At 38.7% G+C, this 18,718-nt stretch overlaps 1 protein-coding gene across 7 annotated transcripts in view; it reads left to right on the forward strand.

Annotated features, from left to right (window-relative positions):
• Positions 1-18,718, forward strand: part of USP6NL (USP6 N-terminal like) — a 117,607-nt gene that overhangs the window by 81,117 nt on the left and 17,772 nt on the right. For all 7 annotated transcript variants that reach the window (XM_068670046.1, XM_068670048.1, XM_068670047.1 and 4 more), the window contains 4 exons: positions 6,730-6,837; positions 9,389-9,498; positions 12,195-12,243; positions 14,082-14,202. In XM_068670046.1, coding sequence (XP_068526147.1) covers positions 6,730-6,837; positions 9,389-9,498; positions 12,195-12,243; positions 14,082-14,202 — 388 coding nt within the window. The remainder of the gene's footprint in view (positions 1-6,729; positions 6,838-9,388; positions 9,499-12,194; positions 12,244-14,081; positions 14,203-18,718) is intronic.

Here is an 18,718-nt window from a genome sequence, read left to right on the forward strand (position 1 = left end):
GAAGCAGAGGAAGAACTTTTCTTGTAATGTTCCCCACCTATGATGCATGCATGCTGCCTTCGATTCTGAGACTAGAAGCTATGTCTTGTACTCTGCTTTTCTTAAAAATACCAAAAGCAGCTACTGATATTTTTCAGGATATTATTGAAAAGCTAGCAGATTCATCTTTTTTTTTTTTTTTTTATTATTATTTTAATTATGAAGAAGTAATCTTTTTCCCAAGTTTTTCTTACAATGCTACTTCCTATTCCCGGAAGAAAAAGCTAGAGGTCATAGCACTTCTGGTTTGTTTCTTTATTGGGGTGATCTGAAGATCACTTATGTTCACACAAATCAAAGGGATAGTCAAAAAACCCTGCATAACAGCTACTTAGTTTGCAGAGAGTATGTCAGATGTGACCTTTCAGGTAACACAATAGCTGTGCGTTGTCCAAGCAGCAACAGCCTTCGTTTTCAGCTGCCCGTGACGTCCGTCCATTGTACACCAGTTTACCAGAATAATCCTCTGTTCACCAAGCATGCAGAAGGTATAGCAGGTCAGCTGAGCAGAAAAGGCTTCAGTTCGTGTAACAAATTATAGACTGAACTATAAATAGAGGCAGGAATAATTCAATATGTTCCTAAAAGGGATGAACCTTGCTGGAGGCTAGGAAAAAAAAATCAGTGATTGCTGAGTTCTGATGGAGCACGTGAGACTTCAAAAACAAGGATGTTATTGTTAGTCTTTCTTACATCTGATGTGGTAAGTGAACCAGAATATAGAAAATAAAGAATCCACCCCCTTCTCCTCCCTAACACACAGTGGAAAATTGGACATTATTTGTTGCTGCCCTTTATGGAAAGCCAGGTGATGTTCTGAGGATTGTACAAAATTAGCAACTAATGACAGTTTTCATCTGAAAATGGACTGGAAGAATGCACCAGTTTCCCAAACCCACTTTTTGAAGAGTGGAAACAGGTTGCAAGAACAATTCCTGCCTCTTGTTTTCTGCCTTCACTTGAAGGATGAGGTGGTTAACACTAGAGGAACAAGTCACTAAAGGAAAAGAACAGCCTGTGTCTTACAGGATTCACTTCAGTTTGTGCTCCTGTGGTGTCTGTGCGGTCAGCCTGCGCCTGAAATCAGTGTTGCTTTGAAACAGCACTGAAGGGAGCATTGCTGCAACAAAAAAATCAACAGAAATAATAATTGTAGGGTTAGAGATTATAACTGTAGTGCTGGCTTGGGTTTGGAAAATGGCATACTTGAGAGAGGGAGGAGAGAAAGTAATGGTGTCACAGGTAGGTGTTACAAAGAATGGGACTTCAGAGAGCCCTTCTGTAATGACCCTTCACAACATACAGCTAAAATAGCTTTGGCTTGGAGAAATCTGTTTGTACTTTACATATACCGTAAATGAATCCGTAGATTTGATTACAGTATCCCAAGCTGTCATATTCCTAATTGCAAAATGCAGTTTTCTTTTAGTTCGCTTTTGCAGAGACGCCCCGGGGCTGCTTCCTTAATTTTTCCCTTCATAACTCTGCAAGGAGAATTATGAGAAAACATTCGCACACTGATGTGTGTGTGCACGAGATGCTTCAGTTTACATCTTCCCCTAACATTTATTGCAGACGAATATTAAATATGCAGAGGTGGGGGCTCTGGGGGCTTCATCCTGCTTTCCCATTAGGAATTCTGTGCCTAGGAGGACGGCAGCAACGTGTGACCACGAGCAACTGGAGAAGACTGAACGAGGAAAATGCCAGTCTCTCCCCTATTTGAATAACGATTTATAGGTAATGAAAGCCAACATAATGGAAATGAACCCGAGTACAACTCCGTGCAGGCTCCTTGATTCCTGCCTGATTATTTAGGCGTCTGTTCAGTGCAGTCATCTCGATTCTTACTGACACCAGTCTCTGAAAGGTGGCACTGTCCTCATGTCTTTGTTCTGACAAATAGCAATCACACACAGCTTGCTGCTCCCCCACAGTCACTTCTCATGCACGGAGTGTCACAGAGCAGCAAAGTTTGTGTCTCTGTGTCATGTTTCTCTAGCTTATGCTTTTATTTCCTATTTGTATTCTGCTGCTTAATAGTCCAGAGCACGATCAGCTACCTCAGATATTGAATCTTTCCTGTCTTAGTATGATCATAACTTTCAGGAAAGATTAAATAAAACCGTTATATTCCCATCTGAGTATTGCCACCAAAGTATTGCTGTCTTTCACTGTCTACCTTCATCTAGCTGTGACTGAAGTTGCCTAAATTGAGAGGGAAAGGAAAAAGAGAAACAATCAGGGTAGCTGGCAATTTCCAGCTGTTCTGGCATTCACACAGAATATAATAATCAAGTCTCCACTTAGTCTGGAGTCTGAACACCGAGCCGTAATGAAGAACCCTCTTCGCACTCCTCAGATTATTTTTTTTGAATGAGATTTAGCAACTCTTGTCTTTGCACTTCTTCCTTTTATGCAATCGACAGAAGCTGAAGAACCTCTAAAGGCAGCAGCCTTTATAAATACACTTTCTTTTCATTATAAATATACTTACTTGTGGGACTTCAGATTTTAATTCTTGTGCCTCTCATCGCTGATTCTCTTTGAGGTGGCAAAGTCCCTCTGCGTCACGTGCAGCTCTTCCTGACATACCCGAGAGCTTGCTTTTTGAAAGCTGGCCTTCTATCTGGCAGCAGCTAGACTGCCAGTCTCTGCTCTTAGACCTGTGCTGTGTGATAGTGGCCTCGTTTCTTAGCCAGGAGCCGGGTGGATGGATGAACTTGGAAGACTGGGGCAGGGGAAGAAAGGGCAGGCTGTAAGTTTCCTTTTTTTATATTTTTTTTTCATAGAGTTCACTTTGAATAGTGGGTGTTTTGGACTTCGTTATTTGAGAAGATGGCTGAGATTTATTTGGGATATTCCACATCTAATGGACTTTTTTTTTCTTCTTTGTAAGCTTTTTAAAATTCATTCCATATAGGCTCATTTCACTATGGGAAAATGCAATGTGCAGGAGGTCCTATCGCTTCTGGCACGAGAATCTCCTTTTGAATTCACAGGTGATAGGTTCCCTCCACGTGTGTGTGTCCTGTCTGCTACAAAATCAACACCATTAGTAATAATTGCAAGAGTTTATAACAACTCTGTCTTGCTGAACGTGGCACAGAATTTGACCCTATATTTTAAAGTTGTGTTTATCTGATTCTATCTCCTGAGGATGTCTTTTTTTCCCCATAAGGTCCTATGCTGATGGAAACATCCCAGATGTCATAACACCATTCTGTGGATGATGCCTGTTTTCATACCACAGTTATCTGAATTATAAGCTCATCTGCTTGAATCTTCCTTAGAGCTACTATCTTAAGAAAGCCTGACTTTTAATGAGTTCGTTGAAGATTGACTGATTACTTTCTCTTCTGCCTCTGTGGAGATTAAGGAAAGTAACTTGCTGAGTTTTCTACTTATTTTAATGGTTACTTTAGGGAGAGCTGAAGAATTGATTAGGGGTCTGCAAGAATACAAATCCAACCCAGCAGTTTTCAACATAAGTTAAATTTATATGTGGAAATAAGAGACAGCAGAGGGCAGTAGTATGGTACGTATGGGAAAGAAGTTCAATTGGCTAATAATCAGGTTGCTCCTTTGTATATTCTTTAACTGTTTGGTGACTGAATGGTTACCAGAAATGAATTTTGCTCTGAAGCACATGTTTCCCCCAGCCCTGAGATGCAGCACATGGTCATTTGCCATTCCATGGAAACAAGCATTAACAATTTTCTACATTATTGTTTGTGCAATGGAGCCTAAGCCATGAAAGAGCCTCTTCCTGAGTTACATTTCTCTGGTCCGTCCGGCAGACAGCGAAAGTTCCTGATCTGGCGTTCTGCTGAGCCTGTAGCCAGGATCTTGTAACGTGTTGGGCTGACTGAGAGCTTGCTGCTTTGTCTAACTAAAAGAACAGGCTGAACAGCAGAGTCGACTGGATACAGATCTGAAATGGATTGTAAAAAGCTCTGAATGTTAGTTAGGTTTATTCTACCAGGTAGTGCACTGTTTCTGATCCCAGCAACTGAAAATACTTCCTCGCTTTCTGATTGTTCACAGAACTATAGTGGGATGTTGGACCTGCCAGTGTCTGTGTGCTTTTCACTCCTTTTAAAGTTACATTTTCTAACTCATTTTTCAAACTTTTCTTTTAAAAGTACTTCCAGTGGTCTCTATCTCGGTTTTTACTTGCTACTTCAAGAACTCAAGTGTTTGGTCATTCCAGCCTGAGAAATCCAGAAAATGGGAAAACCAAAAAGTCAGCTGAAAAACTGACTGTGCTCTTTCAGTCTCCTAAAAAAAAAGAAAATCCACAGTTTGGGTGGTTTGAATTTGTTTAACGCTATTTCAGTAAGAAACTAGTATCACCATGGCTTCTTTTTGGCCTCTAATGCCCACCTTAGCCTTCTCCAAAAATATTCATTTAGAACAAGAATCATCTGGAGAATTTCTTCTTTTCAGCCTATTCTGTTCACCAGCAAGTTCTCAGTTGTTGGAGGCATTTGGTAATGAGTTACACAACGATAATGGACTTGGGGACAATGCTTGTTATCAAGATACACTGTTGTTGTACTGTGGGTCTGAGGAGCACAGCTAGATGTCGTTGGGAACTTGCAACGCTGCTGCTTCCTTTCATGTTAGCAGATAAGGTTGGCAAATTTGGCTCGTCCTGGTTTCCAACAGACAGGCTAATCTCTCTGCAGAATGACACCACTGCAATTGGTGTTGCTGAGCTTTCAAAAGACTGAATTATCCTCTCACAGGCAGTTATCCTTGTGTCTGGGTTGACAAACGCTGAAATTCCCAATGAAGTCTGGATACACATCTGTAGGAGCGTGCTTTGTAGCACTGTGGCTTATTCTTTTTCCTTGCAGGAAACTGCTGCTTAAACAATTTTAATAGCAATAAAGAATCAAAGCCTCCTCAAAAAGCTCATACCTCACAACATTTTCTGTGTGGATGGCCTCCAGGATTGCTGTAGCATCTTTTACGATAAAAAAGGGATGGAGAAAACAGTCGTAACCCTTCTAGGTTGTGTTTCCCTTGGAGAACCATCAAAAGACCTGTGGAAGAGGGAGGCATTCTAAAATCCAGACAGGGATCCTTTCTGGCCTTAAAAACACTGTCAAAGATCTGATATATCTCAAACTATGTGAGGTTTATACACATGCTGCAGTTCGTGGGTCATTAATCTTTCTGAACTGGAGACATGAAATATGAGAGAGAAAAAAAGACCTGTTCATCGGGGGGGGTTGTCTTTTAAAGTATTTCTTAGGCTACAAACGTAACTCTTCTAACTGTTTAAAGGACGTGATGGCTTTGTCATTTGAAATTTAAGTTCTAACTTGCAGGTTAAGTAAAAGAATGGTTCATTTGGGGAGGGGTTCTGCGTGTTTTGTCCTTTTAAAGAATCTGGTTGTCACTGTGCTGCTAGAAAAATAATGGCAAAAGCAGAGAGCAGAGCTTCAGAAAGGTTCTTTCCCTTTGTTAGAGTTGTCTGTTTTTTTGATAAAGATGCTAACTTTTATTTTTTGAGAGTTCCTAATGCCCCATCGGTCCGAGGCTTTGCTTGCCTCGGGTCTCTCCTGGCTGCACGAAGCCAAGACTTAAGAGAGCTAGCCTGTCTTTCTCTGTTTAGAGGATCTTCGTGCTCCTAAGTGCTGCAGCAAAAAGAACTGTAATTGGAAGAGAAGCAGGGAAGACAGTTGTCAGTGCTGCTGATTTTTCAAATAAGCCCAGTGAGAACCAAACCACTGAATCACAGTAGAGGAGCCGTGACATGTCAGAGGCAAGACTGACACGAGATAGATAGTTTATATAACTACTCCACTTCGCCAGGTACTGAGTCGTCCCCTTCTGACCCTCAGGAAGGGGAAATTTTAATTTTATATTTCAGTGCCAAGAGTTGCACTCTGTGCAGTGTTGTTAGGTCACCCCGTAGTCTTTTCTGTAGTCTTAGAAACTATAGCTGGTATGTACATTTATTTCTTTATTTATTTTTGTGCAAATATGTTTTAATACGCATTCAGGAAAAAAACTCATTATCTTAGAAATATGGTCTGAACTCTTTAGCTTGCACTTGCTGTATTTCCAGCAAGCTCATGTTCGTGGCATGCATGCATACATTTCAGCACGCTGTTGTGGTTCTGCAAGAATTTGAAAATCTGTAATGTTTTTTTTTTTTTTTTTTTTTTAACTGTTAATTTTTGGAGCTTTGTGATGCTGCTGATTGCCTTTCACCGTTCCCATTTATAGCTGATAATTACAATGAGTTATTTGTGGCTTGTCCTGAAACCCTTGTGTTGAGAAAAAAGAAAAAAGGAAAGTGTAAATTACCAAATTTGCAGTTGTCTTCCCAATATTTTTAGAGTAAGCTTAGCACAGCAGAGGTGATACAGTTTTGGTAGACCTGTCTACGTGCTGTCCTGACTTGTCAGCATCACCTGTGTGGATGATGCCTTGGCATCCATTTTGTTCCCTGTTCCTCTGCTGATCCCATCAACAGAGGTCCCAGATGGTGTCTCTACACACTTCCAGCCTCTCAAAAAAAATTGTTCCAGTCTCATCCTCAGCAGGTTGTCCGTTCGCCAGGAGAACTGACATAATATGCTTTTTTCTCTTTAGCATGTTATGTGTCACTGTTCTTTTTGTTCAGAACTTTGTAGATTGTGCTGCATTCATGTTTTCTTTTTCTTTTTACAGTTCCACAGGAGAATTTATAAAGGGATCCCGTTGCAGTTCAGAGGGCAAGTTTGGTCTTTGCTACTTGATGTCCCTAAAATGAAAAAAGAAATGAAAGACTTCTACAATGTGAGTTAGAAACATTTCCACTTACTATTATCATTAACTTAAGAATATCAGGTACTATATCTACAGGTTTTATTAAGCTTTTTTATTATGCAGTGTTTAAAAAAAACACATTTAGCTAGGAAAAAGGCCGTGGATTGGAAAGCACCTTACCAGCTTGTTTTTTGGTTCTGTACTGCATGTAATTTATTTGATTTTCTTTCCATTTCCTTTCCCGTCCTCAAATCCTTGCAAAAGCCTTCCTAAAAGTAAAGCAAAACAGAATAAGACAAAATCCTGCTCCCAATAAGAAGGTACAAACCTCTGAAACTACAGCTCTCCTTTGAGAAATTTCTATTAAGCAAGCAGCGCCTTTGCTGAATATCAATCAGGAAGAGTTGCGGATTCCTGAAGGGGTGTGTGTTGGTGCCTTCTTCATCTGGTCAGAGCCAGGAGGGTCTCTGACAGAGCAAGCTGTCTACCTTTCTGCCACCTTGTCTCTAAGTGAAGCACGGAGAGCCCTTAAAAAGCACCATTCGCTTAGTTCAGTGGTATTCTTAGAGGCGTGACTGATGACAGGACGTTAACCCTACCGAATGCTGCAGGCACAAATTGACCACCTAACCTATTCCTAATTAAAATGTGAAGAAAAACCTATATGTTAACCCTCAGCCCCCACCCTCACGCTGGGTAGCAGTTAAAATCACCTTTGAATTATTCTGGTTATGTTCCTCTAAACTTTTCTCCTCTATCTCTACTTTTTTTCTGATTGCCATCTGAGCTAAGCTTCAGGCTCCAAACTGCAGAGTGAGGTTGATGTGTAGGGGGTAGTAGGGCAGAAGGGGAACTGAATTTTAAATATTCTGTCTTTTCCTCTCAGTTTGTCTCTGTGCTAAGGGATTATAAGAGAGTTTAGCTGAACAGAAAGGTAATTTAGTATTGTAGAGCATTTGTTTCTTAAAAGGCAGCAAACATTTAAATTCCTGTGGGGGGAAAAATTCAACTTCCAGAGTTTCAAGGAAACACATCGCTGGGTTTGGCTCTTGGTAATTTTTTATAGCACTCTTTAGGAGCTGAGACTCTGGGTCTGAGCATAAAAGGGATCTTGTAAGGTCATGAAAGAAGATTGATGTTATCGTAATTTTGGTCTCTGTGATCTTCCTTTCGAATTATTTCTTGCTCCTTAGTCTGATGGGCTGCTCTTTCCGACTGGTATATTTTGTTTAACTTCATAAGCAAGACTAGAGGCAAAAAGGGATAAAAGGGATAAAATGGAGTTCATGCTGAGTAATGTAGTTGTGGGAAAGAATAGCGAATATAACTAGAAGCATTTAAAAATATGTTAATTCATCTTCAGAGATTATTAATGCCATTTAGTGCTAAGTGCAAAACAAAAAATGTCTTTGTAGACTTTCTTCCATCATTATCCTAGCTTGTTTATTTGTGATAAGCTCATTTAACTGCTGTCTGCTTTTCCCATTTCCTTAAGTGATATTAACACTCCTCGTTACAGTTCTCACATACAAATTTCACACCTTAAAGTTAGAAGGAAGCTGCACGCTTTTGCTGTAGGTCAGACAGCTTTTTACAGTTCTCAGTGCAGGGTAGTCACTCACCAATTCTTAATCTTTTGCCCTTTCTGTTTCTCAAACTTTGGGTGCCCACACTAGAGCCTCCCATCATAGCAAGGGTGCTTCTTTTTCTGCAATTCCAACAAATCGTAGGCTCTGGGTCTTTATACCATCTTAAAACTGTAAATTTTCTGTTCTCTACTTCTTTTCTGTCTGGGGGACAAATCATTCTGGATGTTAGTGCTTTAAATTATACTGAAAGGTGCATGAAATTGAGACTGTGATTTGTGTTATGTTGGTTAGTGGCTGCTGCCAATTGATTCCTTGATTTACAGGTAATTCCTCGTTTGCCTAAAGCTGCTGATGGTATTCAACAGACTGAATGGCTGTTATTGTTGTATGCTTGTCCCTTTATTTTTCTTATTTTTGTCTTTAAATTTCATTTGTTTTCTTGCAACTAGAAGCTGTGGAGTTCTGCCTTATGAATGATTATCCCTGGTATTCTGTAAAAATGCCTTTTCTGACATAACATTTTGACCATACCATGTTGAAGCGAGCTAGAAATGTCTCACAAACTCGACTTTTGGGTACAGAAGTAAGAATGAATGAATGTCAAAAGAAAATTACCATAGGTGTAAAAAAAGATGACAGTTCAACCTGTGCAGGCTTCCTAATGTATTCAAGTACAAAATTGGATTTAATTGTAAAACATTAAAGCAAGTGCTGAAGTAGAGCTGTTCTACCACTAGGTTGGTTAGAACATAAAGACAGAGGGGATGACTAGAGAAGTGTTTTACTTCTGTGCTGTGTGAATGTGATAGACTCTACAGAATTCATGTATTTATATGCGTGTTTTGGATATTGTTGTCTTCAGAGTTGCCATTCTATATTAAACATTTGAAATCATGAGATGACAAATACTTCAGTATAGCTGTACAGTCAGGCAGGTTTCTGCTATTTTAGAGATTGCAATTTTAATCTTCTGTTCTGTACCGTTTTCCTAGGAATTGAAGTGTCAAGCACGAGGGTCTTCACCAGACATTAGACAAATTGATCTTGATGTAAATCGAACATACAGGGATCATATCATGTTTCGAGACAGATATGGTGTTAAGTAAGTAAATTAAATGTTTTGTTTTGTCTTACGGTTCATTTCTGATCTGCCTCTAACTTCTTTGATCTGTCCGAGAATGTTGAATGTAAACTCCAGACTTTCAAAGCAGAGTTGTCTGTGTAATGATGTAATTAATCAGCATTATTACTGCAAAACCAGATGGTCACTTCCAACCAACCAGTATTTTTGTATTATGATGTAGTCAGTATTATTCCAAAGAAAGACATTTCTAAACGCATTGTTACATGTTAAAAAGCAAAAAAACTGTTAGAAAGAATGGAAATGCCAATCTAATAAATTCAGATGTATTACACAGTCATTTTACTTAACTGTGTATTTTTAAAAACAAAATATTTTTTTACATCTGATATCTTTTATCTTCTGAGAGACTTTAGCTTTCCTTTGTATTTTACATCCCTCCTTTCTTACTTTCTATCTCAGAACCAAACAAAGCAATATTTTAGATGCGAGCATTTAATTATTTACAAATGCAAGCCTTAATGCTTTTGAATGTCTTCAAAATGTTGTTATTCCTACTGTCATTGGATGAGGAATATTAGGCAGCTGTCATCACTAAAAATGCTTAATAGTGAACTAAGTAGCAATACAAACATCAGCATTGTTGCTAGCATGCCACATCAGCACCCTGCTGAGATGAAGAGGGTATTTCTTTCCCTTCTGCGACTGTGTTAGTTCACTTTAATCTCTTTTTCTTTCCAAGGCACATTCTACAGTAGTCTGCTATTTTCAAAAAGGCAATACTCAAAGAGTTATGTGCTTTAATGTGATAATAAAAGAAACATTTTCTTATATTATTCTTCCAGGTATTTTGCAGACAAATTCTAAGCAAGCATGGGAAATTTCTGCAATGGCTGCAGCACAGGATGGAGTACAAAGTAGAAATTCCCAAGCTGAGAGCACTATTCTGTGCAGACCCTGTAGTTTTGATATGTTTCTGCAGTGCTATCTATACTTGAGCTGACATGCCTTGCCTCTCAGTAGTACCGACACAATGACAAACAAAAACGGCTGTCGTGCTTCTGGGCCTCAGTTAGTTTTTATGGACACATTTTAGGTTTAAGCAGAAGCTCACTACCCCATCAGTTTGGGGTTAACAGAGGCAGAGCCAGCTCCAGTCCCTATGGCTGTGTTGTAAGCGTGTCCTCAGAGTCCACAAAAAAGCCTTTGGCTGCACGAGGCAATTTCACACTTGGAATAGATCTTGGAATTACTGTACATGTATTATGCATTTCTAGTGATGGCAATGAAAATTCCGAAGTCTTGCTATATAGCAATGAAATAAGGTCTCCCAGGCAAATCAATAGCTTGTTTGACTTCTTGGTAGACTGTACATTTTGAAGGGTCATTCTTTTGCAGGTCTTTAGGGGTATCATCTAGTGTAAATATTTCTGAAATTACCATTATTTTATGTATCTTACTGTGAATGAGATTGTGCTCTTATATTCGCTTTCGTATGGTGCAAATTCCCTTAACTGATGACAGAAGATTTGTGTACTGTTTGGGACCTACCTATTAATTTTCATTTTATCCTTGTAAAATAATTCTCAAGTTTTATATCTAGGACTTCAGGTTACACTTTTCTTTGGTTACTAAAAAATGGGTAAGCTCCAGTTTCTGCAAGAGGGTGAACAAAAATGCCTTCCTTAATCTAGATATTTTGGTAAAATTCTTCAAGCGTGCATCCTCTTTCTCAATAGAAAAGACTCAGCTTTTTTGCTTAATCTTTTTTTTTTACAACCAGCTAGCTTCTGTTTCTGGGCACTTGATCAGTGACAGGAAGAGGGAATTTGACTGGGTGCAGAAGACAGCGTGCAAAACTCAGCAGCTAAATTTTATCAGTTGTAGTTGAAAGTAGTCATTCATGTTTCCAAGTTCACAACAAATCACAGAAAGTAGGTGCGAGTTTAAAAAAGGAAAAAAAAAAAGAAAAAAAAGAGAGAATTCTCCACCATTATCCACTCTGATGTCCCATTTTGAGAAGAGTGCAGTTCATATATTTTTGTCCTACTACTTTCACGATTTAGTACCAGGTGACTTAATCTGTTTTTACAGAAAGCAAAAGACTTATACCAAGCTGTTTACATACTTCAAAGTTAGAATTACAGAGATCAGTCCGCTCTGGAGGACTGAGCCATAGGATGGAGAGTCAGAGTTGGAATTGTTTTCCTTCAGTTTGACAGAAAGCAGTCACAAAAGTAGCTTTTAATTTGGGTACCAAGATTAAGACACCTTTGTGCCTGCTTTGTGCATTTCAGTTGTACATGACTGTTTGCAATCAGTAACAGCTGTTAGCGTTCTGCAAACAGAAATCAGCTGTGGGGTGCTTAAAGTTTGTCACTTAGGATAAATCCATTTGAAAGGAGTCCCGTCCTGTGTTTCACTTTTCCCCTGCTTGTAAAAATAGTGGTCTGATGCCATTGTCTCCTCCAGGTATTGCAGATGAGATGTTGAATCTTTCAACATGCAAAAATCAGAAGACTGCTAAATTTTATGTTTGGTTTACAATCAGAAGCACACAGAACTGTAGGATTGGTTTTTGTCCTGCTCTTTAGTGCTAGATGAGTTAAATTGGAGAAACAGGTTTCCAAAACATAGTTCACTAATTTTATGTGTTTCTGTTTTTACAAAAAAAAAAACAATATTACAGCATTTTCATTTTCTACATCTTTCTCCAGGCAACAATCTTTATTCCACGTTTTAGCTGCGTATTCCATATATAATACGGTAAGTTGTGTACTTTCACACTTGGTTTCTCTGAACATGCTGTAAGATAATTTGCAATTCTGTATCCTCTTTCTCCTCAAAAAAAAACACATTTCAGAGACCTTTGGAAGTACAGAAAAATACGTGATTTGTCTGTTGACACGTTTTGAGCTACTGAAGTTAAAATGAAAGAAAACATCTTGATTATGAGTATCGTAGTGGGCAGACTGAACAGTGCACACACTTTGACTGCAATTAAGTATGTGTCTAATAAAAAAAATGAATTTGTGCTGGAGTTTTATACTACTGATATTTTCCCCCATTGTATTATATGTCTCCAGTTAAGATCATGTGAATAATGGGAGGGAAAACACGCTGCAGAAAGGTTGGAGTAAGCAGGCATATTTTGTAGCCTGGAGGGTTCTGACAAATGGAAATGGTTTTAAAGGTTGCATCTTCTTTACTTAAGCCCTCTTTTAGGTATGCTCCAATGCATGTGTCAGAGTACATTCTGGTACTAAATTTGGTCTTGGCTGTAATCCTGAATGAGGATTTCTTGAAGTGGAGTTTCTAGACTATGTCGTAAGGGTTAGAAACTTACCTATTTTGTAATGTCTTTTGGCTGTATGCTAAAAATAGAAGAAAGAGAAATACGATCATGTCCACATTTAACTGTGTTTCATGCACTGCCTCCTGCCTTCACTGTGTCCATTTTGATTATCTTTGTACATCTTCCATTTTACATCCATCACTGACGCCTTACAATTTGATGTAAAATACATAATGTTAAGAGTAAGGAAGTGAAGCTAAGCACTAATTAAATACCACTTCATTTCATTTTTCAAAGTTCTAGGAAATGTGGCTTTTCTTTCCTGCTTCTGTTTGTTTCCTCACAGTTCCTTAGCCCATAAATTTCATTGCTAGAATTTGTTGTCTTTCACTTACTGAGTTACCTCAAGCATTTTGTTGCAAGTTTCAAACACTGAGAAATAAAACTCTGGAAGGAGGAACTTACTTTATATATCTTTGGTGGAATATTGGATTAATATCTTCAAATTGCATGAAAAATACCGCTTAAAATCAACTGTTACAATATAGGTGATGGGAATACTGTAGTGAGTTTTCAATTTGCTTTTATGTTGCATTTTTCTTAATGTGTCACAGTTCTCTTATGCTTTGGTTTTATCTCTAGAACAAAGCTCTTTTTAATAAGATTTAAATTTGAAAACCCATATTCAACTATTAATTCATTCTCCTTAGAAATGTTTTATCAGTGGGGCTATCTGAGCAGTGCGATGATAGTGACAGTTGGTTCCTGCCATAAGAGTCAAAATTAATAGCGGAAGGGATGCTCAAATTTATCTCTGGAACAAGATTTCTTTTTCTTCACATTTAATAGCACATTGCTGCTACACTTGAACAGGTTTATAGTTATAGGTCACTCCTGAAAACTCCTGTGTTATCAAATGGTGCCATGATGGTAAACAAACCAAAACAACTTCCTCTGTTCCAGAGGCAAATTGCAACTAAATGGAAAATACATCCATTCTGAAGTAAAATGATCTAATTACTAGAAATTGTTAATATTAAAACTGATTTTGTGAATCAATAGAGGGTCCTAATGAGCAATCCAAACCTAAAGTTTACTTTTCAGATTGATGGTTGTATGTCATCCCTTCTATCTATCAATATTTTAAATATTTAAAAATTAAATGTTTGTGCTGGCACCAAGGTTAGAGAATCTATACCATCAGGGCAGGCGGCTTCTTTGCTACCCTACTTGAAAGAAAACTTAACAACTCATAGGTTGGGGTCTTTTGCTTTCAGGATTTTAATATTTCTCATTTTCTAATTTTCAGGAAGTTGGATACTGTCAGGGAATGAGCCAGATCACAGCTTTACTCCTTATGTACATGAATGAAGAAGATGCCTTCTGGGCCTTGGTGAAACTGCTCTCGGGTCCGAAGCACGCTATGCATGGTACGGAGTCTCACATCACTTAGTATATATTAGGTTTCAACCAACCCTATTTAAGTTGTAAATTATTTGAAAATGGAGCTGTGCTGTTCTATGTATATGTTCAAAGTAAGACATAACTGGAGCTTTATCCTGAGGTGCCACTGGATGTTACAGAAGCTCACTCATACTTTTAAGTAATTGCTTTTGTATGGGGGTATCTTCCAAATAGTTCTTGATGAAAATCAGATGATGCATTTCTTAATCTCTTAAGAAAATGTAACTAGTTGAAAGCTGGTTATATAGATGTCTATATAGCAGGATAATACTAAAAGAAACCCGATACAGAATATGTTAAATAGCATTTTGGCTATGCCATCACTTGGCATGACAGGAATCCGTAGTTTAAAAATAAATAAATATGTCTATATTTTGTACAATATGTCTATTTTTTTGTACATATATATACAAAAACCAGTATCACAGAATGGCTTGGGTTGGAAGGGACCTTAAAGACCATTTAGTTCCAACCCCTCTGCCATAGGCAGGGATGCCACCCACTAGATCATGTTGGCCAAGGCCCCACCCAACCTGACCTTGAACACCTCCAGAGATGGGGTGCCTCACCACTCTTATAACAAAGAATTTCTTCCTGATGTCTAATCTAAATCTATCCTCTTTTAGTTTAAGACTACCAGCGAAGACCAAGGCAAAGTAGTTTTTAAGTACCTCAGCTTTCTCCATGTCTGTTGTTACCAGTTCTCAGTCTACATTTGTCAGAGGCACTACACTCTCCCTAGTCTTTCTTTTTTCCAGTGTACCTGTAGAACCCCTTCTTGTTGCTCTTTGCATCCCTTGCCAAATTTAGTTCTGTCAGTGCCTTGGCTTTCCTGATCCCATCCCTGTACAGACAGCGTTTCCGTACTCTTTCCAGGGCACCCAGCCCTGTTTCCACCATCTGTGCATTTCCTCCTTTTGCCTCAGTTTGAGCAGCAGATCCTGCTTCAGCCATGCCAATTTCCTACCTTCCTTTTTTAATTTATTACATACGGAAAAAGAGAGAGCTCTTGTGCTGCAAGGAAAATATCCTTAAAGAGTTGCCGTCTCTGATCAGATCCTCTGCCCCTAAGGATCGTGTCCCATGGGATCTTATCCACTAATTCGTTGAACAGCTGGAAGTTCACTTTTCTAAAATTCAGGGTCTGACTTTGCTCTTAGCCAGGCTCATATCCCTCGAGATCACAAAATCAACCAGGGTGTGAGCACTGCAATTTAGGCTTCCTCCAGTCTTAACCTCTTTAAAGAGCTCTTCTGCAATGGTGAGTACCAGGTCCAGTAATACTTGTCCTCTGGCTGGGTTGTCTAATACCTGGATGAGGAATTTGCCCTCTACACACTCCAGAAGTCACCTGGATTGCTCACTGTCTGCTATGTGGCTTTCCCTGCAAACATCTGGGTGGTTGAAATCCCCCAGGAGGATGACAGCCCATGAGCATGATGCTTCCTGGAGTTTCTCAGAGGGAACTCTTCACAATCTACCCATTTCTTTATGTAGGGGATGATGCGCCCACCCTTCTTTCCCTGCCTGTCTCTCCCGTAAAGCTTGCAGCCCTCCACTGCAATGTTCCAGCTGTGTGATTCATCCCACCACGGTGCCGTGGTAGCGATTAGATCATAGATTTCTAATTGCACCGTGGTTTCCAACTCCTTCTGCTTGTTTCCCACTGTGAGCATTAATCTCGACTTTCTTGGTTTTCTCTTTCCCTCATGCAGCATTTCCTGCTCTCACTGTCTTGTTACTTTTGTGTTATTGGTTGTTCTCTCTTTCCGTGTGAAATTCAGTATGACCTGTGCATATTGCTTGCCCACAGGGATAGAGCATCTCTAGGAATTCCAGCATCTGTCATTAATGAGTGATTCAGAAAGCTGTAGCTCTTGGGAGCTTGAAAAAAAATATGTTATTTAGCATTTGGGATTTTTAACATTCCCAACAGGTTCTGGTTCCTTTTCCCTGCTTAAGGCTTTCACATACCATGGCAGCTTCCTATTTTGTTCAGAGCTCCTGGAGTCTGGCACAATGTGCTACTTGGCTATTTTTCTGTTTGCACTTCCTCAAAGCCATTGCCTTTTTGACCAAAAAGCTGGGAAGGAAAAAAAAAAAAAGTCTTCTGATGAAGAGAGCAATGTCATACAAGAAATTTGAATTCAAAAAGAGACAAGGGCTTGCTTGGAGATTTACGCAATGGTAACACATACTAAGGCAATCTTACAGAAGCCAATATCTCTAGATTTAGTAGTAACCAAAAGCTATAAAAATAAAACTGCGTAGAAGGATGAGCTTCTCAGTGATGAAAATTTTTAATTTTTTTTGGAGAAAGAGTTTAGATCAACTAGTATACCAAATCAGTTGATCTAATTTTGATACATGGGGGCTTCACATAGATGTAGTCACCTTTTTAAGATGCTATAGACTGTTAAACAGGATTTGTAAACTTTTTCCAGATTTTAAGTCTTACTGGTTGGTCTACAACTCCTTTTTATTAAAAAAAAAAAAAAGAAAAAAAAAGTCCCGACCTTGGAATGTGATGGTAATGGAGAACTCTACCATGAATGTCCCTTGCTAATTTTTGTAGTCACCATTTGAACTTGCTGTGGTGAACCAAGAGGGTTCATCTAACATCATCATGATGTTAGACAGGCAGGTGTAGTCATTCACTGTTCATATTGAACAAAAAAAACAAGCACCTTGCCTATATTAGTAATGTGCAACCTGACATATAAATTTGTGTCTCTGAAGTACTAAACCTGTATGAATCAGGGAGTAAATCTTATATCTTATAATCTGTGTGCTGAATTGCATAATTGGTAACTAGAAAGAACTGGCTTTTGGTTGCTATTTTTTTTTTTTTTTTTTTAATCCTAGGAATATTAAATTGCCGTACTAAATAATTTATTTAGCCACATTCCCTTTATCTCATGGTGACCAGCAACAGATGCTCATGGAAGTTGGCTTTTTCTTTAGGTGATCTTTCCTCTTGGCTGATCTGACCTAGTATTATAATCTCATTGACACTGAACTGGTTGCATGCGTTGATAATTTCTGTCCCTTCGTAACCTTTCCCAGATTTTCCATTACTCTTTTAGGATGGCTAGGACTTCAGCTTGCTCACAATGTGGACAAATGCCACACGTCAAACAGCATAGAGCCCAGCACAAGCTCTTGTGTAACTTCATGGGTCATTACTCTCTGCTGTGAAGCTTTTTTGTCTCTTGCATTGTACTACCTATTAACTCATTGGATAAGCTGCTTTAGGAGATGGACTGAAGAGATAAAGCCACTTTGCTGACAGAACCAATCAAGTACCTTTGGAGAAAGCCAAGTAGGCAATATCCACTGCTCTCTGTCTTTACATGCTCGCTCATTTCTTCAAAGGAAGTCCTGTAGATTTGGGACATGATCTCTTTTTGTAAAAGCCATATTGATTCTTCTCTGATGCTCAGTATCCATCTGTGTGTCCACTTTTCCCTGTTGTAATAGTTTCTGCTATTTTTCTCTTAACAGATACTGGAGTGAAAACTTACTTAAAATAGGTGATGTCATCTCAGCCACTTTCCAGGCCTCTGGTATTTTAAGCAAGAGATTTCATAAAATAGGTTTTTCAGGTAGTTGATCCTTCAGTTCTTTTAGAGCTGTTTAGGATCCTGACTTGGGAAAATCTTCACTGTCTTCCGTACAGAAATTTAACTTGTGTATGGGCCTTATGATTGTTGGGCACTTTCAACAAGTCTTGATAAACAGTTGAACCTACAATACTCTGTCAAGCTTTCTGCTTTGAAGGTATTTGAAAATAGGTTTATTAGTGTGGATTTGTTTTTCCTTTTTTAAGTTCTTTTTGGAGGGAAGCTTACTTTTTCATATTTTTATGCTACTGGTGTTTGATCATTACTGTTTTTCTGACTTGAACATAACTTCAGCTTTTCAAAAGATCTCCTTTGAATGGTCTTTTATCCTGCGGTGTAGCTGTGTTTTACATTTCTCAAGTTGTCTGAGTAGTATTATGATTTTGATCTGAGTTTTTCTCTTAGCTTTTCTGAAAACAAGTGGAAGAGAATCTTAGCGCTTTACTTTCCTAGTATATTATCCATAAAGCTACTCAAGATTTTATATATGCCCTTAGTTTCACTTGTGTTAGCAAGCTGTCTTTACATTATGCTGTAAATTTGTGATATTTGCCTTGGTAGAATACCCCTCATCTGTCTTTATGACCTTTTCTTCTGTGCAGGCATTTCGAGTAGCTGCCTACACTCTTTGCTTTTCTATCGTGAATTTGCAGGGCATATTCCTGATTTATGTCTTTGTGCTTTTAGCAGTTTAGGGTTTCCTGTTTTCTTAAAAAATAATTAAAATTTGGGTTTCTGCAAATCCACGTGAAGTAGACAAGTGTAGGATTGAAGCAAACTTAAATCAGCTACCATCATTAATCTGATAATAGTCATCAAGCAAAGGCGTTGATGTTTCACTGTAGTCACTTAGGCAGGA

The sequence above is a fragment of the Anas acuta genome, chromosome 1 (genome assembly GCF_963932015.1).
Source record: "Anas acuta chromosome 1, bAnaAcu1.1, whole genome shotgun sequence".
NCBI lineage: Eukaryota > Metazoa > Chordata > Aves > Anseriformes > Anatidae > Anas > Anas acuta.